We start from the raw sequence: 21406 nt of genomic DNA, 5'->3' as shown, positions 1-21406 counted from the left end.
TCAATTATGTCATGACGCTGAAGTACATGCTGACATCTCGATGGTGCCGGCGAAAATAAATCTGATCTCTCTCTCTCTCTCTGGTAATTTATGCAGCTGCAAAAGCGTGGATTTTCCTTCGAAATCCTATTTCTTCATTGTGCAAGTTCAGTATGAAGGTTGGTCCAAGTCGTTAAAACATTATCAAGGGTACGAATACGTGATAAGTGTATATTTCCCACTCAATTAATAGCCATGTCGTGATTTCATGAAGTCATGCTATGAATCCTTGTATGCGTGATTTCAAAATAAAAAACTACAGCGTGAAATCTCGTCTTTGCTCCTGCTGAAAAAGTGATATAAGTTGAGGCTATTCGTCTATTTGTGTCGGTATAAAGTAGATAGGCATGAGCTACGCTTTTCATGGACAATATTAGTCCCAGACAAAATGTAGCAACAATTGAGGTTTGGGAACATACATGCAATTGTACCTGGAAGCCGCCAAACAACCTCAGTAAAATAGTCCCATGTCATTACTGTAGACTGTAGAGTGAAGAGAAACACAGGCCGTAAGCAAAACTTCATTCCACGATATAAATATTCACGTGACGAATTCAGTACAGGCCTAAGAAATGACGACGACGGTATTTCGTGCCATAGTAAACTAGCTGACCGCGACGCATCGGAATTATATAAACGTGACGAACGTGAGTACAATCATAGCCTCAATAAGTCGAGAAAACGACTTTTTTCGATTCTTGATATGTAGTCGATAGTTCCAATATGATGTCATCATAACGATAGCATCAGACTGCTATATATTTGCTATTTACGAACCATTGCGTAGGGCAGCTTTTCAATCAGCCGCTCCAATATTGTCAGGCCGTGTTATTGTTGGAATATGCCAAAAACAAAAAATAGCTTATTTTTGGCATTTTTCGAATATTATTTTTGGCAATTGTGGCATCGCCATGGTTTCATATTTATAGACTCGAATTGACCATATAACACGCTTTAGTTCGGTCTTTCTTCTGAAACGGAAGTCACGAAAAATGCAGTATCCACACTGTCCCATCAAACAGCAAGATTTAAATCCAAATTGAAAACGATGTTGAAGAACAAATTTGCCCGATACAAAACCGAGTACTTCTGCAATATCTATTCTCAATAGTCGATTCACTATGCCGGATTTCAAACTGGTCACAATACTTATGATGACAATTCAAAAGGGTTTCTGACGCGTTTGGATTGCGGTCTTCACTGCCCAATCGATGGTAAAACTCATGAGTGACTTTAATAATAATCATTATAATATGAAAAATTATCCACCCGGCAATGAAAAACTAGGCAAGGACTGGATTGATATATGTATAAGGTACGTATAGATCTGGGGGCCTTTTGCACAATGTCTGTTCATTGATGAAAGTATATTTCTCCCTATTGGGAAACGTGACATAATCTATCTTTTATTGAGCAATGAACATGCAGACCAGGGATATATAGAGTTCCATATATATCCCTGATGCAGACAATTTTCAATTGCACGTTAAAGGGGTTTGGAATTAGGTACAGGTATATGCACATTGGGCGCTATAGCGCTCTGAATACAGCGTGGGTCGGGCGTCGCGCGTGGCGCCTACAGATGTAACAAAATGCATGAGCATTGAGCATTGATTACTACACTGTAAAAAATCTGGTAGATTTACTGGGAAATCTCTGTAAATTTTGCAACGAATTACCGGTAGCTGCCAATAACTGTTCGTAGCTTGTAATTTCACATTTTGACATGTAATATTACCTCAATTTAGCTCTAAAGTCAAGTTACCAGATTTCTTCGCAGTAACTGACAGTTACTCGTTACTGAAGTTTACCAGGCTATTGGCAAAATTGATTAACCTGAAAATCTCTGCAGCCAATGTATACGTGGAAATGAATGTTACTGATATCATTCTCGTGGTGATTTGACCTGATTCAACCTCGGTCACCAGACTGGGGTCTGTCATACGGAAATTGTTGGCCCTAGTACCAATTTCAGTATAGTACAATAGTACATAGTAGGGTAAAAGAAACAACTGACAATCGTAGATAGCCACTATTTTATATTATAAGGCTAGGACTGATGAGTTAGAATATCTGTTTAGGATGTATAATATTGTTCATGAACTAGAAATATCAGCGCCGCATGCTAAGTTGACCATTCGTTGATGGCGAACAAGGCGACCTGTCATAGGTTACCGTTACGCGTTACTGCTTTTTCTGAGATTCGTAGTAAACAACCAATGCACGACTGTGACATCACAAGGAGCGTCTGGTTAAGTAAGTACGGTAAGTAGTGACAACACATGGAATAAATATCAATTTATACGCAATTAGATGGAAAAGAAAGGAACTAGATGTAATGATAAATGTTTCTGTATGAAAAAAACGACCTAAATTAACCATTATAACGCAGTGGCCAGTAGATATTATTGGTCGCATGTCAGCGGATGAATACCACTTATTTCGAAATCGTTAGAGTGTCGTATCGTCGTCTGGCCATTATTGAGATTTGAGCAAAGGGTGAAGCGAAGCTTGTTGGCTTGAAGAAAGTGGACACGATCGTTGAAGATTCCTAGGAATGCTGATTGGGATACGCATCGTAAAAGGTACAGTACTACATAGTATTCGTTACCGTGAATATCTACGACTGTGCACACCACCGGGATGACTTTGATTTCATGATTGAAATACTTCATTCGCCGCATTCTCTGTTCTATTTAGGGATGTTAGTCGACCTATATGTATATACTGACCTGTGACACCACATACTCTGCCGCGGAGTAGTTGAAACTGTTGGCATGTTTATGTCATTTTTGGGCCATAGCATAGAGATGTTTCCATCCACTGCTGGATTTGTTTGGCACACATGCCACCTCAAATGAGGAACATTTTGCTTCAATACCCTAATATCAGTGGTTCTCAACCTGGGGAACGCGAGAAATTGGCTAAGTCTGTATGGATTCTGACTAAACATGTGTTTCGCTACCAATTTCAGAAGACGATTGTTGAAGATGAAACTTATTTCGTACCGGTATTCAAGAAAGCTCGCCAAATTCAAACTCCAGCAGTCGCGTTCAACTTCATTCAAGCAAATTTTTGATATTCGTTGAAGATTTAGAGGAATTCCCACGTGTAAGTCATTCATTACTTCATAGCTTTGGCAGTAGCCTAAAACTCGTTGCGCTGGGTAGCTGTTGTTAATAGATGGCGAACTGCACTGCGTAAGACAGACTTGGATGCAATATAGGTTGCTCGGTTTCACACTCAATTAAGCTACCCTATATCAACACAATTCAATTCAATTCCAAAACTGATCAAATTGGGCATGGTAGTACAGAACGTCGAACGACTCCTTGTTCTCCTGTAGTCACTAACAGCATTAGGATTAGTCTCAGTACAACCGACCTTGAAACAAATTGATGTCCTGTCCAATGTTTTTTTGCTATTTTCAAATAAGTTTGGGGAAATTTGTCAAAAATCTTAAAGACTGGAGTACGTATTCAAACTTGGCGTAAGACATACCATACGTATACTATTAGATCTGAGATGGGCACCTACTGCCGTGAATGGGAATTTGTGCGGCTGTCAACACCTAATTCAATTAGTATGTGTTAGCATCCGTCGACATGCAAATTGAAATTACTAATTCACTCCCAATTTTTTTTAAATTTTTAATTATTCTCGAAATTTTCTTCGCGCTCCACGCAACATAACTTAATTTTTTGATTCTAATATAGTAGCGCCCTTCTAAATCTGAGCAGGAATCAGAATCGTGTGCTCCTCACGAAAGAAATTTTTTTATGGTACATTTGGGCGATTTCAATATATTTCCACTACCGATACGATGAACAATTCGGATCGGGGATCAAGAAATAACAGTATGCAATAAAGTGCATGACTAATAATAATTGGCCCACACGAAGATGCAATATCATTTATAACTTGCCTGCTGCATTTGATAAAGTAAGTCATGAATCTCCGCTATATCATGTAGGCTAAAAGGCGGAGCCGTCACCACACAATGTACCAGTACCGGTACTTCAAAAATTGTTATATTTTTGTTACCCTATTTGTCTTAGTAGTCTTTATAATGTCATGTCTAGGTTAGGAACTTTGCTTAATATAGCGACTTACGCATGTATTCTTTTTAGTGGAACTGCAAGATACTAGCTACACAGAAGGAATGAGGACGAGAAAAAGAAACAATTGGAAGTTGACCGATGGTGGGAGACCACTCGTGTTACTGCATGTCTCCTAAAGAAAAATTAGACCTCCAGCAGCAATACTTTTCCATCGATAATCTTCTCATCGTGAATCATGAATGAATATACAGTTTGTACCAATGTCGTTTGGGGGTGTGGAGAAGCTTTTGCGATATTTTAGCATCGGGTTGCTTTGCGATAGGTATGGGATGTACGTGAATTTACAAGCTGGTATGTAATCCTGATTTACACAGACAGCATGTATGTAGGTAGGCGGTTAAATTACAGTCTGAGTGGCAAATATACAGGATACAATGTAGATTGGATATACTGGAGGTGACTGTAACATTACAGTCTGGCGTGTAAAGTGAGATTGCCGGACGAGTGTAAGTTAAATTTACATTGACTAATGGTAATGTTGAATTACCACGAAATGTCTGGCTACCGTGCTTCCAAACATTTCGCGGTAAATCGAGGTTGTTTTTTTTTACAGTGTATAGTTTTGCGTGCAGAGATCATCTACTTCCTTATCGCTTAATATATTCTACTTCCCAATCGCTGGCTATCATCTATTTCCTAGTAGCTGGATTTAGCAATCCATAGATTGGCCGTAAATCCAGATTTAATCACTGGACTTTTGAGCCTTTTTATTCATCTTTCATGGACCCCTTGGAGTCTGTGGACTCCCGAAGGATTGCCGACCCTAATTTAGGAATTCTGCTTTACACACTTAATTGTTTTGTCGCTTCATACTAACTCCTGTCAATTCCGGTTGACGTTTTTATCAAAAACTTTCATAAAAATCTACATTTTCAAATAGCCTTATTCTTATCATTTTCAAAATTTCATTTTGGCATTTGGTTCCCGAAATGTCAAAAATAACACGGCCTGAGTATGGTGCATGAATTTTGCATTGTACAGTGTACAATGTACAGTATGCCTACATGATTAAAACATTTGTCATGTAGAATGTAGAAATTCAACTATTCGGAACGCTCAATAGTTTCAACTCATACATCGCACAGAACGACACTGATCATGACCACAACTTGCAGAATAGGACACTCTGCCTTGATCCACAGGTGACTTGTATACAAAATCTCGATATTAGTCAGTTTTCCGGATACTCAAGCACTTGTCATTTTTTAGGTGAATTTTTAGGTTTTAGTGTCGTTTCTCCAGTAGATGTGCCTAATACGAGCTACAAAAGAGCCAGTACATATCAAGATAACAATTGCTGCTCTCGAATCGATTTTTTTTTCTGGTTACTGATTCGAGAATGTATTACTGGTCAAAAATTGGCGAAATTTACGCTTTCCTGAGCTTAAAACTGTCATTACGGATTTTCACTGCAAACCGGCGCGCGTCATGGTTCAGTTAGACGACAATGATTCGATTAGATGCCACAAAATACTTTCAGATGCAGTTCTTTCAACCAAACAAACTATCCGGCCTCAATTCCGGTATCAGCTACTTGTCCTTTCAGTACTGGACACCTAAACAGAAGAATGGGCAAAAAGGAAGCGCTGCTTACTACATCCAGCCTTGCTTACTATAATTCAGCCCATTTTGTGGAAGCAGAAAGAGCATTTAATACGTGTGGACTCTTTGTTACAAAACTCCGGCCCCGGCTACAGGATGCCACTATTGATGCGGTGTGCTTTATAAGGAGGGAGCTGCAATTACACTGTGTAATGATTTTGCGATCCATTTTTCATGCAGACCTCGTGAAATCGATTATCTCACTTAGGATTCACTATCCGGTTAACCGGTTAGCTAAATTCCAAATATACGGATATATCCGTTATCCGGATAGTGAAAATTTTTGATATCCGAACTAACCCTAGTGTAAACGCATACAAAAAACTAGATTGTCCAAAGTTACCCCACATGCAGGGTTACTGTGGACACGGATAATATTGGAATGTTTCGCTTCAGACTTTGCTGCGCTATTTCAAACTCCGCTGCGACATCTCGCGCGGCCAGCCTCGACCAAACTTGTGAAATTGAGAGAATTTCGTTTCTCTAGAGAAAAAGTAGGTCGGATGAGAAGATAAGCGAAGTATTTCGCAGATACTATAACTTAATCGTCCAGTCCAGCGCAGCATTGTGCATATGCAACATAATGCCCGCGGAGAAAAATAGCTCTACCCATGAAGAATCGCTAATTTATAATTAAAAAAAAGAACCTGTCGCCGAAGAGTTTGTCAATTTCGCAGCCATTCTGTGCGCGATCACAAGCATTTTTGATTTAAGATATGATAAGATGCGGTTTGTATCTACCCGATTACATGTCTCATACGCTATCAAGAAATTGTACGGTACGTTACTGTGTAAGTATCGGTGTACCCTCGTACATATTACGGCGTCTCCGGTTGACTCGTCGTGGAATCGGGCGGCTTGGTTACTCAACTCGCAATTTCGCAGACAAGTAAAATTGGTTCGATGTTTCTTTCCTGATTTTGTGGAGTGTGATTGATTAATTGACTTCTCTCGATTCGTTATAATTAGCTTCATTGAGTCACTGTATAGGCTCAAAGCGAAAGGAATGGGGAAGGCGTCCGAAGGCATCGTAACGACGATGTTTTAGTGCATATATTAGTAGCGGAAATTCCTTTATACGCAGATTACTTACGCGACAGATTGTTGATCAGATACGGCCGTGTTAGGGTGACAGGCACATAATCTTCCAGGCGCAGTCGCTAGTCAAGCCAGTTGTCAATTAGGTGATCAATACTCAATGTTGCAGATTGTATATAGAGAATTATTGCTTGCAACCTTATGTTAATTAGCAGGTTTTATAAGCATAATGGAGAATAATTCTCTTTCAAAATCGGAGAATCTTTCGGAAGCTACTGCGACAGCCTACACCACGAGCAGTCTTCTCTCTACGAACGGATGTATTCCTCCAGAGCTATGGAACGATTCTTTGTCAGGTGTTGCATTGACTGTGTGTCCCCCCAACGACCCACAAGCGGAAAAACTGCGGAGCATATTATCAAATATACTAAGCGTTTTGATCGCGATCATCATGGTGGGCATTGGTTGTGCGGTTGAGTTTAAACTGGTGATCAAACATTTCAAGAAACCAATCGGTATCGTGCTGGGAGCTGTGTGTCAGTTCGGTAAGTGCATTGCTATCGATGACTTGCTCGTGATTATTTGTTACGGAGTAGCTAGATTGACTGCCTGTGCAAAAATAGCGGTATCGTTTCATTGCAATAATGTGCCTTAGTCATTAATCATCAATATGGACTTATTAAGAACTAGTTCAAAAACACGCCAGCCTGATGTGTTCAATAGTGAAATGGCCGCTTACAATTCATGTTTCAATTCGACGACCTCGCCTCAAATAACTGTTGAAACAATAGCATTTTAATCGGGCAAACCCATGATAAAATCGGCATGGATATATTTCACAGCATTTGTTTTGACTAACGTGATTTGGATTGTCGGCCTAATGTATTTATAGTATGCCTTCTCGTACAAACGAAACACAGCGTCGCCAGATCGTTATGTCACGAGTGCTGGATCACGTATATACTCGACTATGCATGGTGGACAAGCTTGTGCTGATATTAGATGCTTCCAATTTGATGAGGGCTTATTGAGAGCGAGGTCGATAGCACAATTGATCATTGAATTACAGTCGCAAAAAGACTAAATATATATATTATACATGACATGTTGACGTTACGATATGTGCTTGTACATTGTATATATCGTCGCAGTGGAATCAAAGAGACTTATGTCCATTTTACACATTTTAAGAAAATTGACTTTACGTAAAATTTTCATCTTCTTTCAGCCATGTATTGGCCCTGATTAACTTGGAATTAATGAAACAGACATAACCATGACCAAGATATGGCCGAAAAAACTTGAGAATTTTTCAAAAACTTGATTTTTTTCAAGTTTTAAAAATGGACCTTCAAAATTTGAAAACTGGACATAAGTCACTTTGATTCCACTACGACGATATTTAGGTGCGCTGGCCTAGAAACTATATTTATCCGGTGGAATTATTCGATTTTATATAAATTCGCAGCATTCCTGCGCTAATGATTTTTCATGTGGCCCTTGACAAATTTGTAGCAACACAACTACAGAAACGAAAGTGTGACTCAAAACTCTTTATGAAGGAATCGAGTTCTTTCGATTATCCTCGATTGTAGAAGAATTTTCACCCGCTCAATTGTACCGTGGTCAAAGCATCTGACCTATTGCACCCATAGGCTATATACCAGTGGTTCACTAACTATTTCAGCTTGTGAAACGCTAGAAAAAAAGGATGAAACGCTCGTGAAACACTTGCAAAAGAAGGAAAGATACCCTAAAATCATTTCCATGCGTTAATGCGATTGTCATGCTTGTTTGTACGAGCATGTGCGGCTAAAATGAGGTTGCTCTCCTGCAATTTTGGAAGATTTCCCCCCAATGTCTGCTGCAAGCTTATTGGGAAAGAGCGTCTCCTTAGATATGGATTTATTGCAGATAATGCACTAAGATTGTTGGTTATCTGCGGGTCCTCAAAAGCAATAAACCCGACCGAACGTATTCTTCTTTGTATTTACGCTTAATTGGCTTTTGCTCTGCTGTCTCCATTCAGTAATTAACTTGATCTTTAAGAGATTATATAAAGTGAGATCTAAATCAATCAGGAATCAAACTCTGGAGATATAGGTATAAATTCTTTCCCAGCCAGAAATCGAGGCATGTTCCCCCTCGTAATTGACAGGGATAACACTACTATACCAACAATAACCGGCGGTGTGCAAAATTAACGCGAAAGATAGGCATCGATTGTTGATATGTGATAGGCCTACATACAATGATCTTTCCAATTCTCTATCATTGAGTTATAATTTTCATCTGAACAAGTTACACACAATGTACAATGCGATAAGACACAATGCGATGTAATGAACAGATAGGAGGATGCCGAAGGATACGCATCAGTAGCGATCCTTAACTCTAACATCCACCACGCTCTTGAGTGCCCGTTGTCACAGTTCTTTTCGATATTGATCGTTTTTGAAGCCGCGGTCCTTTCTACTAGTTCTTTCCAATACTTGTGAGTGCTTTCTTTCTTCGGGTATTTTTTTCTGGGCTTCCCCCGCGACAGCGGGGGAAGAGGAGCCCAGATGAACCTCCGATGGGAATCGAACCCGGTCCACCGGCTTTGTATAGGCGCTTATCGTTACCACTTCGCTATCTCCCCCGCGTCTAGTCTTGTATATAGTTGCTGACGATTGCCCCTGTCGAGTGTGAGCCGAAATTATTCGGTTTATTTCAAGATGAATATATAATTCAATTGTATATTGAAGTTCTGTACATCCAAGATGCTCTTAGAACCTTGGAACCCTCTATAGTCTAAATCGTCGTTGGTTCGACAGTTATAGCAAGTAAACATAGATAATTCGTACGGTGTTCTGATGATGACCACCGACAGTCAAAATGCTGCATAACGATGTAGTCCTGGCTAAATATATTTTTGGTCTGTTTGTGACAGTGGTCGGATGGCCTTCTTGTCGAAGGAGCCATATTTAGTGTTTACCCTATATTTGCAATTTCCAATGTCAATCCACTGTGACGTCATGATTAAAGATTCGTCTTTGCTAGAAAAAAAAAACATAAAAAATATGTTTTAAGCAAGACCCATGTTTTGAACATGTTATATATAAATTGATTGTTTTAAATGCAACCCTATCTGAAAATCTCGATCGATGGCGGCAAAGTATTACCGAGTCGTGGCACACTCATTCTAGGAATCACTCGTCTGTATATACGAATAGTCAAGTCGTTAGAATGACATGTGTTGGCAATATTGCATCGTGATGGAACTATAAATAACACTTTTGTTAACAGCTGAAACTGTCACTGTTACAGAGCCGAGTTATACACAATATTGTCAGTTCTCAATACATATACAATATCGGGAACGTCGTTCATTCGCGATGGCTATTTTAAAGCCGCTATACGGATCAGACATAAGGAATACCTATTAGTGATGAATCAGTAACGATTCAGGAAATTTCAGTTCGACAATCTTTTCGTACTATTTCAATCGACTTTCGAGCTTCTTATATATTTTATGCTAACATTAACACTCGTTTCAACAATAAGGAAAGTAGTTGTTGCCCAAGGTACATGTATACGTGGTGATATGCAACTCGGCAGATTTATCTAACAATTATTGATGTATACATATATTTATATATAAGTAAGATATCATAAATATTACCGGTTGTTCATAAAACATATAGACATGGATTTAGACAGCCGAAGTTCCGAAAATTATACGTTAACGTAATCTATGTGGTAGTAATCTGAGAATAAAATGTGCGTCTCTAAGATATTGAAAATATTTTTGTTAGCAGTGCTGGGCAGTGGACATTGAGTCCCTTGGATGAAAATTAATTTTCAACTATATACAAAGCAACTCCTTATAAATTACGAACACGCGGATTAAGCCTTGTTACCGAGCTGTAATACCCTAATTAGCGGAAGTTTACGAGGTGTATTTAAGTGCAGTAGATATTCGTGCGGGAGTTAAATTGACGGTTGTTTCGAGGTTACAGAAAGTTTAAGGTTTCATTCCCGCCGCCTGCTCACGAAAACGATTATTTTTGTTACCTTAATCCGCTACAAAGTATACTTTTTAATGGGCAACATGTGGAATGCATTTGTGCGGAATTCCAACGACGTTTGAATGCTATATAGCACGGGTATTCGTTAAAGTTCTGAATTTAACCATCGTTTTGAACAACAGCAGACAGAACTGTATGTGCAATGTGCATTGTGCACCTGTGCGGTACTTACCGATTTTATTAATGCCAATAACCATTTGAGTTTACGACTTTTCAAAATGATAACAATCGTATTATTGTTTCCACTTTTATCGCCCGCGAATCTCTTTTCAGTGATAATGCCTTTATTGGGCTACGCCTGGGCGAAAATTTTCGTGATGGAAGCACCCGAAACGCTCTCTCTTCTGCTTGTCGGCTCCTGTCCCGGCGGCACGATGTCGAACATTGTGGCCTACTGGATCGGAGGAGACATGGAGCTCAGGTAATATGTGGTTATTATGTAGGGCTCCGACTTGGACAACTAGATAATTTTAGATTAGACTAATTCGAGAGAAATGCTGGTAATCTAATTATAATCTAATCTGTGATATGTTTCTATGCTCTAATTCTAATTTAATTTGTGAATTTTTACATGCTCTAATTTTTATTCTGAACTGTATAGTGCGAAACGAGCCAAGCTTGCTGCACGGACATTTGCCTTTCTCGTGCTTATAAGGATGCAATCTGATTTGATATGAGCTGAATTTCATTCAATGCCCAAGTTTTCGCGAATGGAGTAAACTAGTTCTTATCTATTATGGAAAAAAGCTGTTGCTATAATTCTAATCTAATTTAACAAAAATTGTAGTTATAATTCTAATTATTGTGTAATTTGGAAAAGATCTGTGTGGCTATAGTTCTAATTCTCATCTAGTTTGAAAAAGCTGAAAATTTTCTAGCTATCCAAGTTTTTCCGAATTAAACTAGATTTATAATTACTAAATTCGTGAAAAAACTTGGAATTAGAATCAAGTTTAGATCATATCAAATCGGAGCCCATTCTAATAAGCACGAGAATGGCGAGTGTCTGTACAGCAAGCTTGACTCGTTTCGCACTATAATCCTGTAGCATTTTCGGGAAACTGAAAATTAGATTAAAATTGAAATTAGAGCAAAGAAGCATTTCACAAATTAGATTAGAATTAGATTACTGACATTGCGCTCGAACCTCGAATAAGTCAAATTACATAACTATAATCATCTAGTTATCCAAGTCTGTTGAGAACAACTGGTCTGAGGATCAACAATATTACCATAGTGTCCTATATGGTGTCGACACAGGCAAATCTCACGCCTCAGTGAAATTGTATCACGTCACAATTTCCATTTGGCTACAGGCAATTTGACGGTCATTTTTGACCGGCTTGCCGACAGAGATGGGCCGATTCCCAAATTTCGGGATCCGAATCTATCCGGATCCGGCTGGCAATTGGAAATTCAGAGTCCGAAAAAATCCGGCTGGTGAATGTTCAGTGCGGAATCCGAAAAAATCCTGCCAGAACAATGCTTATTAATCATATTGCAGCAAAATAATCCGGCTAAAATCCGACCGTCACCCCAAATTCAAAATCCGGATCCAGTCCTGACAGGTGAAAAATCATTGAAATCCTGCTCCGGCTCCGGCTCCTGAACCGGACTGTGGCCATCTCTGCTTGCCGAGCATTAAATTTGGTAAAACGGGTATCAATCGAAAGCTGACTCTGCACTGATTACGAAAATATAAATTTTATTCCGCTCGTGTCCCTGGAACTCCCACAATCAGCGTCGAATTTTTCATTGTTATGGAGATTGGCATTGGGACGCAACAATGGTGTCTGGCTCTTTTTCTCTTGAGCTACACTCTCGTTTCGCCAGACAGCATTGTTACGTCCTGAGCTACTCTCTCGTTTCGCCAGACAGCATTGTTGCGTCCCAATGCCAATCTCCATAACAATGAAAAATTCGAGGCTGATTGTGGGAGTTCCAGGGACACGAGCGGAATAAAATTTATATTTTATAATCTTTTTTTATTTTATGATCTTATTTCAAAGCTACTGTCGCACTGATTTCGAAAATATACAATAAAATCTGACCAGGGCAATGGAACCCCCTCGAAATACACCTCAAAGTCTGAAAATCGGCGTTGTTCTGAACAATCGCAAACACGCAAGGGCCATTGTTTGTTCATTGTGGTGCGTCGCTGCGATTGTTTTGAACAATGCTGATTTTCAGACTTTGAAGGCTATTTCGGCGTGGTTTCATTGCTTTGATGAAATTTTAATGTATATTTTCAGAATCAGCGCGACAGTAGCTTTCAAATAAGATCAACTTTACTTAATTTGAGCGATCGGGTCGTCACCTATGGGATGAGCAACTAAGTTGCGACGACGGGTGGTGCGTATCTATCCGTAGGTTCGTTATCTATAAATAAACACAGCAAGCAATGTATATTTTCTGATTCCAGCTCGACCATGACGACTGTATCGGTGGTCTTGTCACTCGGAACGCTTCCGTTGCTGTTATTCATCTACTCGAAGGTTGTCTCGCACTCCGGCTTATCTGTTCCGTTTAGTACTCTAGGTGAGTGACGATCCTGAATCTCTTTCGTGGGGTGATGCTAAAATCACGGTCGCGTTCAGGTTTGACGATCACCCTCATTGTAGTCCCGTTGTCTATCGGCACGTTTCTGCGTTACAAGTTCCCGAAAGCGGCCATCAGGATACTTAAGGTCGGTACGCGAGAAAATGACCAAAGGCTGCTGCGGCAGACTTCGGACAACTGAATAATTCTATTGTCGAATCAGACTAATTAGCGAGAAATTAATGTGATTCTAATCTAGTTTGCGAAATGTTTCTTTGCTCTAATTTCAATTATAATCTAATTTTTGAAATGTGTCTATTCGAACAGTATAGTTCGAAACGAGCCAAGCTCCCTGTACAGTGTACAGACATTTGTCATTCTCGTGCTTACGAGGATGAACTCTGATTTGATATGAACCGAATATGATCCAATTCCCAAGTTTTCGCGAATTCACTAATTCCAATTCTAATATAATTTGGAAAACCTGTATAGCTATAGTGCTAGCTAGTTCTAATCTAATTTTGAAAAAGATGAAAATTTCTAGTGGTCTAAGTCTGCTGCGCTAATATCCCTGCTACATCGTCGCCATCTTGACGAATGAGGGAGCGATTTCTGAATTTTGAGCTGTTACAACATAATTTGGGCGATAAGCCGATTTATTTTCTGTCGATATCAATATGTGACGTTTTTCAAATGAATAGTATATTCATATTGAAATGTACACGAATAATTTCTGCTGATACTCGTCAGAGTTAATCGTCAGCTACTAGTACAGAATTGGAAATAGTCGTCATTCGGTAGGCCAATATGGAAGAGGTCGGCCGGTACCGATATTTCGATGAAGACAGATATCTGCAGTATATATTTCGGCTCGCTAGTATATCGTTGGGGTTCTAATAACGATAGTGATAATGGAAATCGCCGATCCTTGGAAACCCTACCTTTCGTCGATAACATACTGCTGACTCGTGATGATCATAACACTTGCAGCTCGAATTTACCGTTTTTCAATGTAATTATTAGGGATGGTGCGAACGTGAGGTTCTGTGTGTGAACCTCAGAAATTTAGAGGTTCACGTTCACAAACGAACCTTGGTACGTTCTGCACTGTGAACCCTTTTCATAAATTACAATTTTTCACATCATTATAACATCTTCGGTTGAAATTCTTTGCATTTTAACTGCGGGCCACTCGATGCATGGCGCTGGGAGCATAAAGAAACAACTCTAAACGTGTATGCACCTTGCCGATCTCAAAAATTTCACTTGCTTTGTTACAAAAGTTTGTTCGAAATCTCCAGCATTCCGTTTGTGAATATTTAGTGACTCTCTGCTGTGAGCTTGACCCGCAATCACGCAACATCAAGAGCGAAATACGCTACATATGGGTAGTCAGTGAATGATGTAAAGTAAGTCTAAAAAATCTTGATTGTAGCTTATACGGGATCGATCTTGATTTGATATGTTTATTCATTGGCCATGGTATATTGCATCATAAAAATGAAATCCCAGTGACTTGGGTGTTGGACACTCTATAACTTGTGGGGTAATAGAGTAAGGATAGCATAGATAGTATAGAAACCCGTTTTTACACTCTGCTCAATATCAATGAAGCAATAGTCAGACGCCGAATACAATGTCCGGTCTGGCCTAGACCGTTAAGGCGTAAGTTTCTATTCCTTTGCAAGTCAGTATGTAGCCTACTTCAGCATTGTGGCATAATGTGGCGTGAATCGTCGCTAGCGTGTACCTGTACAGTGTACAATAATACATCACTTCACTGAAATGTAGGGTTATAATTAACAATATGACGTCACGTGACGTCATAAGGTTCACGTTCGCGTTCACACGGAACCTTTCAAAAAGGTTCGCGTTCACACGAACCTGAACCTTTCAGAAGTTCACACCATCCCTAGTAATTATCCCCGGAATTATCTTTTCTATATGTGCATGTGCAGTGCATAGTAAATGTATCAGTGGAAATTAGATTACAGAGCGTTAAAGACGCATCGCACCATTACGGTTTCCTTGGGCCGCGATTTATTTTGATCCGGCTCATCCGAGTTTAACATCTTTGTCTGATATTGTCATTCTCTATACTCGAACAATGAAGAATCGGAAAAGATGTTGAAAGGAAAATATTATTTGCTTTGCATTTCTAACAGTTGAGAATCGGCACGCAGTAAAAACTCGTTAGGGGTTGTGTAGGGGCGGATTTTCTATTTGCGTTGGGAATGATCAATAGAACCGAGACTCCTTCAAAAGTCGTGGTAAAGTGGCCCGAAGGAGCTACTGGGGGCGAAAATGTTAGAGCGTCCCGTGAGATATATTCAATTGACACGGTAGAAAAATCAACGCGAAGACGGCTTGTTCTGCGAATGATGCGAAAAAGGGTCAACTCAGCGGAAAGTAGACGCGGAATCCCGTTTTCCGAACACCTATACCATCCCGAAAAATGGACCTTTTATTAAATTCACGTGCGATCAGAGTTGGGTGGATAAATTTCCCGATTATAAGTCCTTTTTTTTCGGATCCGTAAATACGGCGGGGTGGAAGTATGTGTCGAGATTCAAAAGGGGCGATGAGTCGAAAAAGGTTGGGAACCACTGTCCTTCGGGAAAATCAAAAATTTGATCACAAATAAAACTAGACACATAGACACATGCAGACATATAGACACACGCACAGACACATGTCACAAATTAGATTAGAATTAGAATAAGAGCAACGAAATGTTTCACAAATAAGATTAGAATTCTATTGCTGACACGCTCTAGTTGGCGGGCCACTATATGCATGGCGCTGACAGCAAAAAAAGTCACTAAATGAGCATGCACCTTGACAATCTCAAAATTTTACTTGCTTTGTTACAATTGTTTGCTCGAATGTCCGCTGTGAGGTTGACCCGCAATCACACAACATCAATAACGAAATACACTACATATAGGTAAGGTAGTCAGCGGATTATGCTTATTCCACCCAATCACTGAAATTGATATCGTTGTCTGATGTAAATAATCTAGCCGGCAAACTGGGTCAATCTTGATTTCATATGTTTATTGTATCATAAAAACCGTGCGATTGGGGTGTTGGCTACTGCCGTATAACATGTTAATATCGGTAACTAGTATAGAAACTCGTTTTACACCAATATCAATCAACGTATAGCAATACTCCGATGCCGAATACATTGTCCGCGGTCTGGCCAAGACCGTCAAGGCGTAACCTTATATTCCCTTGCAAGTCCTCGTCGAAATTGTTGGCAAAGCGACGGAAGATATTGATTTTATGGGAATATTTATTATATCATTTGATTGCCCCAGTTGATACGTTTGGCGACGTTTAAGAAGTGATTGTGGCATTATGTGGCCCGAGTCGTCGCTAGGTATCGTGCACTAGTGTACATTAATACAGGCTATCACTTCACTGAATGGAGGGCTGGAGTTGGAGTTATGACGTCATGTGACGTCATGAGGTTCACGTTCGCGTTCACCCAGAACCTTTCAAAAATGTTCACACGAACCTGAACCTTCCGGAGGTTCACACCATCCCAGATGATTCTAAGTCGTCATATTTGGTGAAGTCCAAGTGATTTGGCGGAATTGAAATTAACTGCTTCATGTTATCAGGTCATGTCAGTGTTGGGCATCGTAGCACTGATCATCGTGGCCGCATTCTCCATTTACCTATTTCACGGGTACTGGTCTTTCGAAACGGGCCAAATTGTGACATCGGTGCTGTATCCGTTGTGTGGAATGGTTCTCGGCTACGGTGACTCCTATGTCTTGTCTGGTGCGTCCGTAATAATACTAATCAGGATATACGCGTTTCGTTACAGCGCTGACGTCTGCCGTCGCCTTGCTGTCATCTTCGTGGACGTTGTCGCACGCTGAGAGACGAACGGTCAGCGTCGAGACAGGGATTCAGAATTCGCAGTTAGCGATGGCGATCGTACAAATGTCCGGATGGTCGCTGGAAATTACGGGCAGAGTCATGGTGTTCCCGATGATGTATGCTATCTCGCAGGTGATATACTGAAATTCATACAAAATATATACTCTGATCGCTATAAATATTTTGTAATGTATACCACGCATTCGTTTATTCGTTCTCGAATTCTACATTATTAGCCTATACAGCACTTGAGCGGTGCAGATTTGAAGCATCCTAATTAAAGGATAGTGTTTCTATTTAGTATACGCCACCATATCAAGTTATACATTGCGGGTTGAGATTTTAACCCAAATTTTCGCTGAGTCGCAAATTCAAATCTACTACATTTTAGGGTTCATCTAATAAAGTACAATAGAATACTACATGAAAATGACCAGTATACATGAACAACAGTGTTATAAGAACAAAACCATTAAACACGAGTTTCAAACAAAACAAGATTATACTAAATATTTTTAGCAGACCAGTGCGACGTTTGCTATATTAGTGGGATGTGTGTCTTAATCTCCAGCGAACCCAGGACTGGTTCGGCGAAGACCCGGCGGGGTTCGTGCGAATCGAAGTTTAGAACCCTTAAATTAAAACCGGATTTGTGTTTCCTTTCAGCTCTGCTGGTCGGTGGTTTATGTGATGTTTTACCACTTCATTTCGTTCGCGATTCACGGGAAATGTCCGAGACATCCCGGAAAAAGAATTACAGGTAAGTTTTTCAGCAATCTGCAAGTATACAGTTATTCTTGAAACAGATTAGCCGTGGGAGAGAAATTTCATTATCAAATAAGATGGTATTGTTACGACTGCTTGTGGGTGATTTCGCTATTACGTCATTATACTCGCTGCAAAATTGATCGACTATAATGAAATGCAAAGTCACCGGAGCTTGTCAGGTAACGTATGTGTTATGGTATGGCAAGCAATAAATTTTCTGAATAAGTGTGTCGGTGATATCACGAGTTGTAATAATCTGCGTTATCGAATAGGACAGCATGATGTTTTTTTCTGTCAGCAGTCAACAAAGCATTTGGTGCATAAAACTTAGGAATTTCACGAAGCAAGAACTTTGTATTGGTAATTGATTCACTGAAAGCTTTTCGGCCGACTCTCGTCAGTAGCGGACGTCGCGGTCAGGGCGTATCAAATTGGTAATGTAAGATATATTGCGTCTGTGTGACGTAATCATTACGATAGTAACGGTACATAACAAACAGAAACTGTAGTACATATTCGGCCATAAATGACCGAAACCAACAACACACAGCTTTAAGATATTAGATTCTATGACTAGATTCTATGATATTAGATTCTATGACTAGATTCTATGATATTAGATTCTATGGAAAATTGCACGTGACTGATGTTTGTTTCGGGGGTGTCAAACTCAACTTGCGTCGCGGGCCGGATTCAAATGATTCCAAAATATTACCTCGAAATCCATGCCATTGTTTTTTGGTTTGAATGTCTGATTATCAAGCCTACATACACAATAGTGTATTACATTTTATTACGGATAATAAGCGTTCTATTCTAGCTACATCTTAATTCCCAAGCAACGGAATTAGCAATAATACGATGATTGGCCGGTTGAATACAGTTATAAGCCGCTGAGACAGTGAATCTGTCCGCTCTGTCGACGATATAAGTTGGCATATTTCTATGCTCATTTTTATCTAGTCGTATACTGCCGGCGACCCTGCCTATATGCGTCCCGAGGAATACAACAGATCCAATTGTAGACACGGATATTGTTATTTACCTCATTATTAAATCGCGATTCGGGTTGCTCTTTTGAGTCGGAAGTGATGTAACAGTGCGACCACAGATATTTAAATCATATTTATGTATAACTATTATATAGTCTCTATGTAACCTGTATATAACGGTTTCGCATTGGCGTTTTCACTTCCGTAATTACTTGTGAAAATGCTCTACAACTGCTGCCTTGAGGAATTATTAACTGGAAGTATTTGTTAGAAATGTGATGGATAATACACACATTTTTCAATCCATTCAGAAGTGGTTCGCCGGCCCGATCAAATCGTCTTACGGGCCGGATGAGGCCTGCGGGTTGTATATGGTTGACACCCCTGGTTTAGTTTCTAGTATATTCAGGATGGAATAGGAGATCTTGTCCAATAGCCGAATTGCAAGCAGTGGCTGGATCGCAGTCCCTTGGACTCGTAGAATAGATTATATTGCTCTGATCTGTCGCATTATTTTGCGTTGCGGGCGTCAAAGATTTTCTCATGAAAATTTGTCATGAAGACTTGTCATGAAGTTTACTCCATCTTATCTTTATGATTTGTCATATACAATACTCAGGACAAAACCTTTGATGGCTGCAATGCAAAGGGACGCGCTACATGCGACAAATCAATGCAATATAATCCAATCCATCTGTCAGTTTGTTTCGCAGAAAAACTGGATCACGGTTTCAGCGCAAGTTCACTGTGTAAATGCGTGGTACCCCCTGGTGGATTCAACTTTTTATTCTCTTTTTCATTGTAGCGCAATCTTGTGATATTTTGTGATGATGAGATTATTTGTAAATTGAACTGATGACTTGGAGACTTATAGACTGGAGGCGCGAGACTGAGAAACGTTACGTCACCGTAGACTGCCATTGATAGCTGCAATTAATCTATTGCGTGTTTACGTCTAGGAACGTAACGTATAACTTAGGTTCGGGCGCTCGGTGCATAATATAATGCTCCGTTCTTGCATATATGCATGCAAGTGCTGCCAGGGCCTACGATATTCGTATACCGGTGCTGCATAATTCTTGATGTGTCTTTTTTCAGCAGCGGGCGATCCTTCGACTAAGGAGAAAACCAATGACATGGTGAATCCAGCCTTCGATCAAATAGAGTGACGTTCGATGATAGCAGAGTTAGATAAATAAAAAGTTTGTAGCAACTTTACCGATATTTTTGTAAGTGCATTTTACTGCAGCTTAACATTTTAGGAATACAATTTATTGATCTCGCAAAATATACATTTCATGCATTCATATAGAACTTATGATTTGAAAACTCGTTTATTTATCTGTAATTTCGCAATTCCTAATCCGCCCGAATTTTGTAGTTATATATGGCGGTTTATCAACTAGTAATCTATTGTGTACAATGCTTCGTTTTATATTTTGCCCTGTCAAATAAAATTGGGCGTATTTCTGATAAACACCATTTACCATATGGCATCCGGGGAGTATAGCTTCAACAGCAGGTGTTACGGTCGAGAAGATTTGGATGGTTTGGGTAGGCCGGCTATTCACGGTAGACAGGGTGGTAGTTGTATGCAGTTCTTATATGTGTCGCGTTTTATTGCTTCATTATGGTTGTATAATGCCACCTAGCGGAGGCATGAGCGATTTTCAGAATTCAGGCACCTCCACTACCTCCTCGTCTGAAATATCGGCACCAGAGTTTGATCAACAGGGTTGTAACCAAGTCACAAGGCTCCAAGTCACAAGTTAATCTCCTTTTTATATTTTTGACTCGAGTCAAGTCGAGTCATTTTCAATTCCCACCGAGTCAAGTCCGAGTCCAAGTCAGCGAACAGAGGATCGAGTCCGAGTCATGGTATTATGACTCGAGTCCGAGTCCAAGTCATTGTGTTGACTGCTCAGTTTCCAGTTAAAGTCTTCCTAAACCCACTTTTTTAACTCTGTTTGGTGATATTGAATGGTTCGCATTAATAATATATCAATTTTCCTCACTTTTAGCAGTTTCTGGTCGCATTTTCAAGCACCAGTACCAACAAAAGAAATCCCAATAGTGTGTTGGCTTCGAAATTACAATGAAATGTCGGTCTTGGCCGTCTGAATCTCGAGTCAATGACTTGCTTCGAGTCATGCGCAATGACTCGAGTCCAAGTCGAGTCAATACACAGATTGAGTCGAGTCGAGTCATGGCTCGAGTCATTGCAACCCTGTTGATCAATTACATTAATTCATTGCAATTAAAATTACAATTACTCCATTGGATGACAATTACAATTACTCAATGCTAAATATATCAAATTACAACTACAATTACTGTTAAACAT

The 21406-nt window shown here is 39.8% G+C and overlaps 2 protein-coding genes and 1 long non-coding RNA gene across 9 annotated transcripts in view; 2 read left to right on the top strand and 1 right to left on the bottom strand.

Annotated features, from left to right (window-relative positions):
* LOC145455240 (uncharacterized) overlaps positions 1 to 21406 on the bottom strand; it is a 158244-nt gene that overhangs the window by 110901 nt on the left and 25937 nt on the right. The window lies entirely within an intron of this gene.
* On the top strand, positions 2134 to 4365 carry LOC145456261 (uncharacterized). Its single transcript, XR_013920549.1, has 3 exons — positions 2134 to 2624; positions 3014 to 3150; positions 4170 to 4365. It is a non-coding gene; the product is annotated as an uncharacterized LOC145456261 (long non-coding RNA).
* Positions 6665 to 20544, top strand: LOC145456017 (ileal sodium/bile acid cotransporter-like). Of its 2 annotated transcripts, none has more exons than XM_080334050.1 (8): positions 6665 to 7345; positions 11144 to 11291; positions 13293 to 13408; positions 13468 to 13556; positions 17038 to 17179; positions 17247 to 17434; positions 17969 to 18062; positions 20164 to 20544. In XM_080334050.1, the coding sequence occupies exons 1-8, from the start codon at positions 7030 to 7032 to the stop codon at positions 20229 to 20231; spliced, it is 1161 nt and encodes a 386-aa protein (XP_080190176.1). In that variant the 5' UTR covers positions 6665 to 7029; the 3' UTR covers positions 20232 to 20544. The 2 variants fall into 2 exon arrangements, with proteins under 2 accessions (XP_080190176.1, XP_080190175.1); XM_080334049.1 differs by having other exon boundaries at positions 6666 to 7345; positions 20161 to 20544.

Source organism: Botryllus schlosseri, chromosome 14 (assembly GCF_051294905.1).
Source record: "Botryllus schlosseri isolate E-star chromosome 14, Bs_hap1, whole genome shotgun sequence".
NCBI classification, from domain to species: Eukaryota; Metazoa; Chordata; class Ascidiacea; order Stolidobranchia; family Styelidae; genus Botryllus; species Botryllus schlosseri.
The sequence above is the reverse complement of the archived record's forward strand: the minus strand, read 5'-3'. Positions and strand labels throughout refer to the sequence as shown.

What these genes read in the sequence shown, in the direction of transcription:
- LOC145456017 (XM_080334049.1), top strand. Translation starts at nt 7,030, where the DNA reads ATGGAGAATAATTCTCTTTCAAAATCGGAGAATCTTTCGGAAGCTACT. An exon ending in TGTTCCGTTTAGTACTCTAG is followed by an intron (nt 13,409 to 13,467) that starts GTGAGTGACGAT and finishes GGTCGCGTTCAG; the next exon opens with GTTTGACGATCACCCTCATT. An exon ending in TGGAATGGTTCTCGGCTACG is followed by an intron (nt 17,180 to 17,246) that starts GTGACTCCTATG and finishes GTTTCGTTACAG; the next exon opens with CGCTGACGTCTGCCGTCGCC.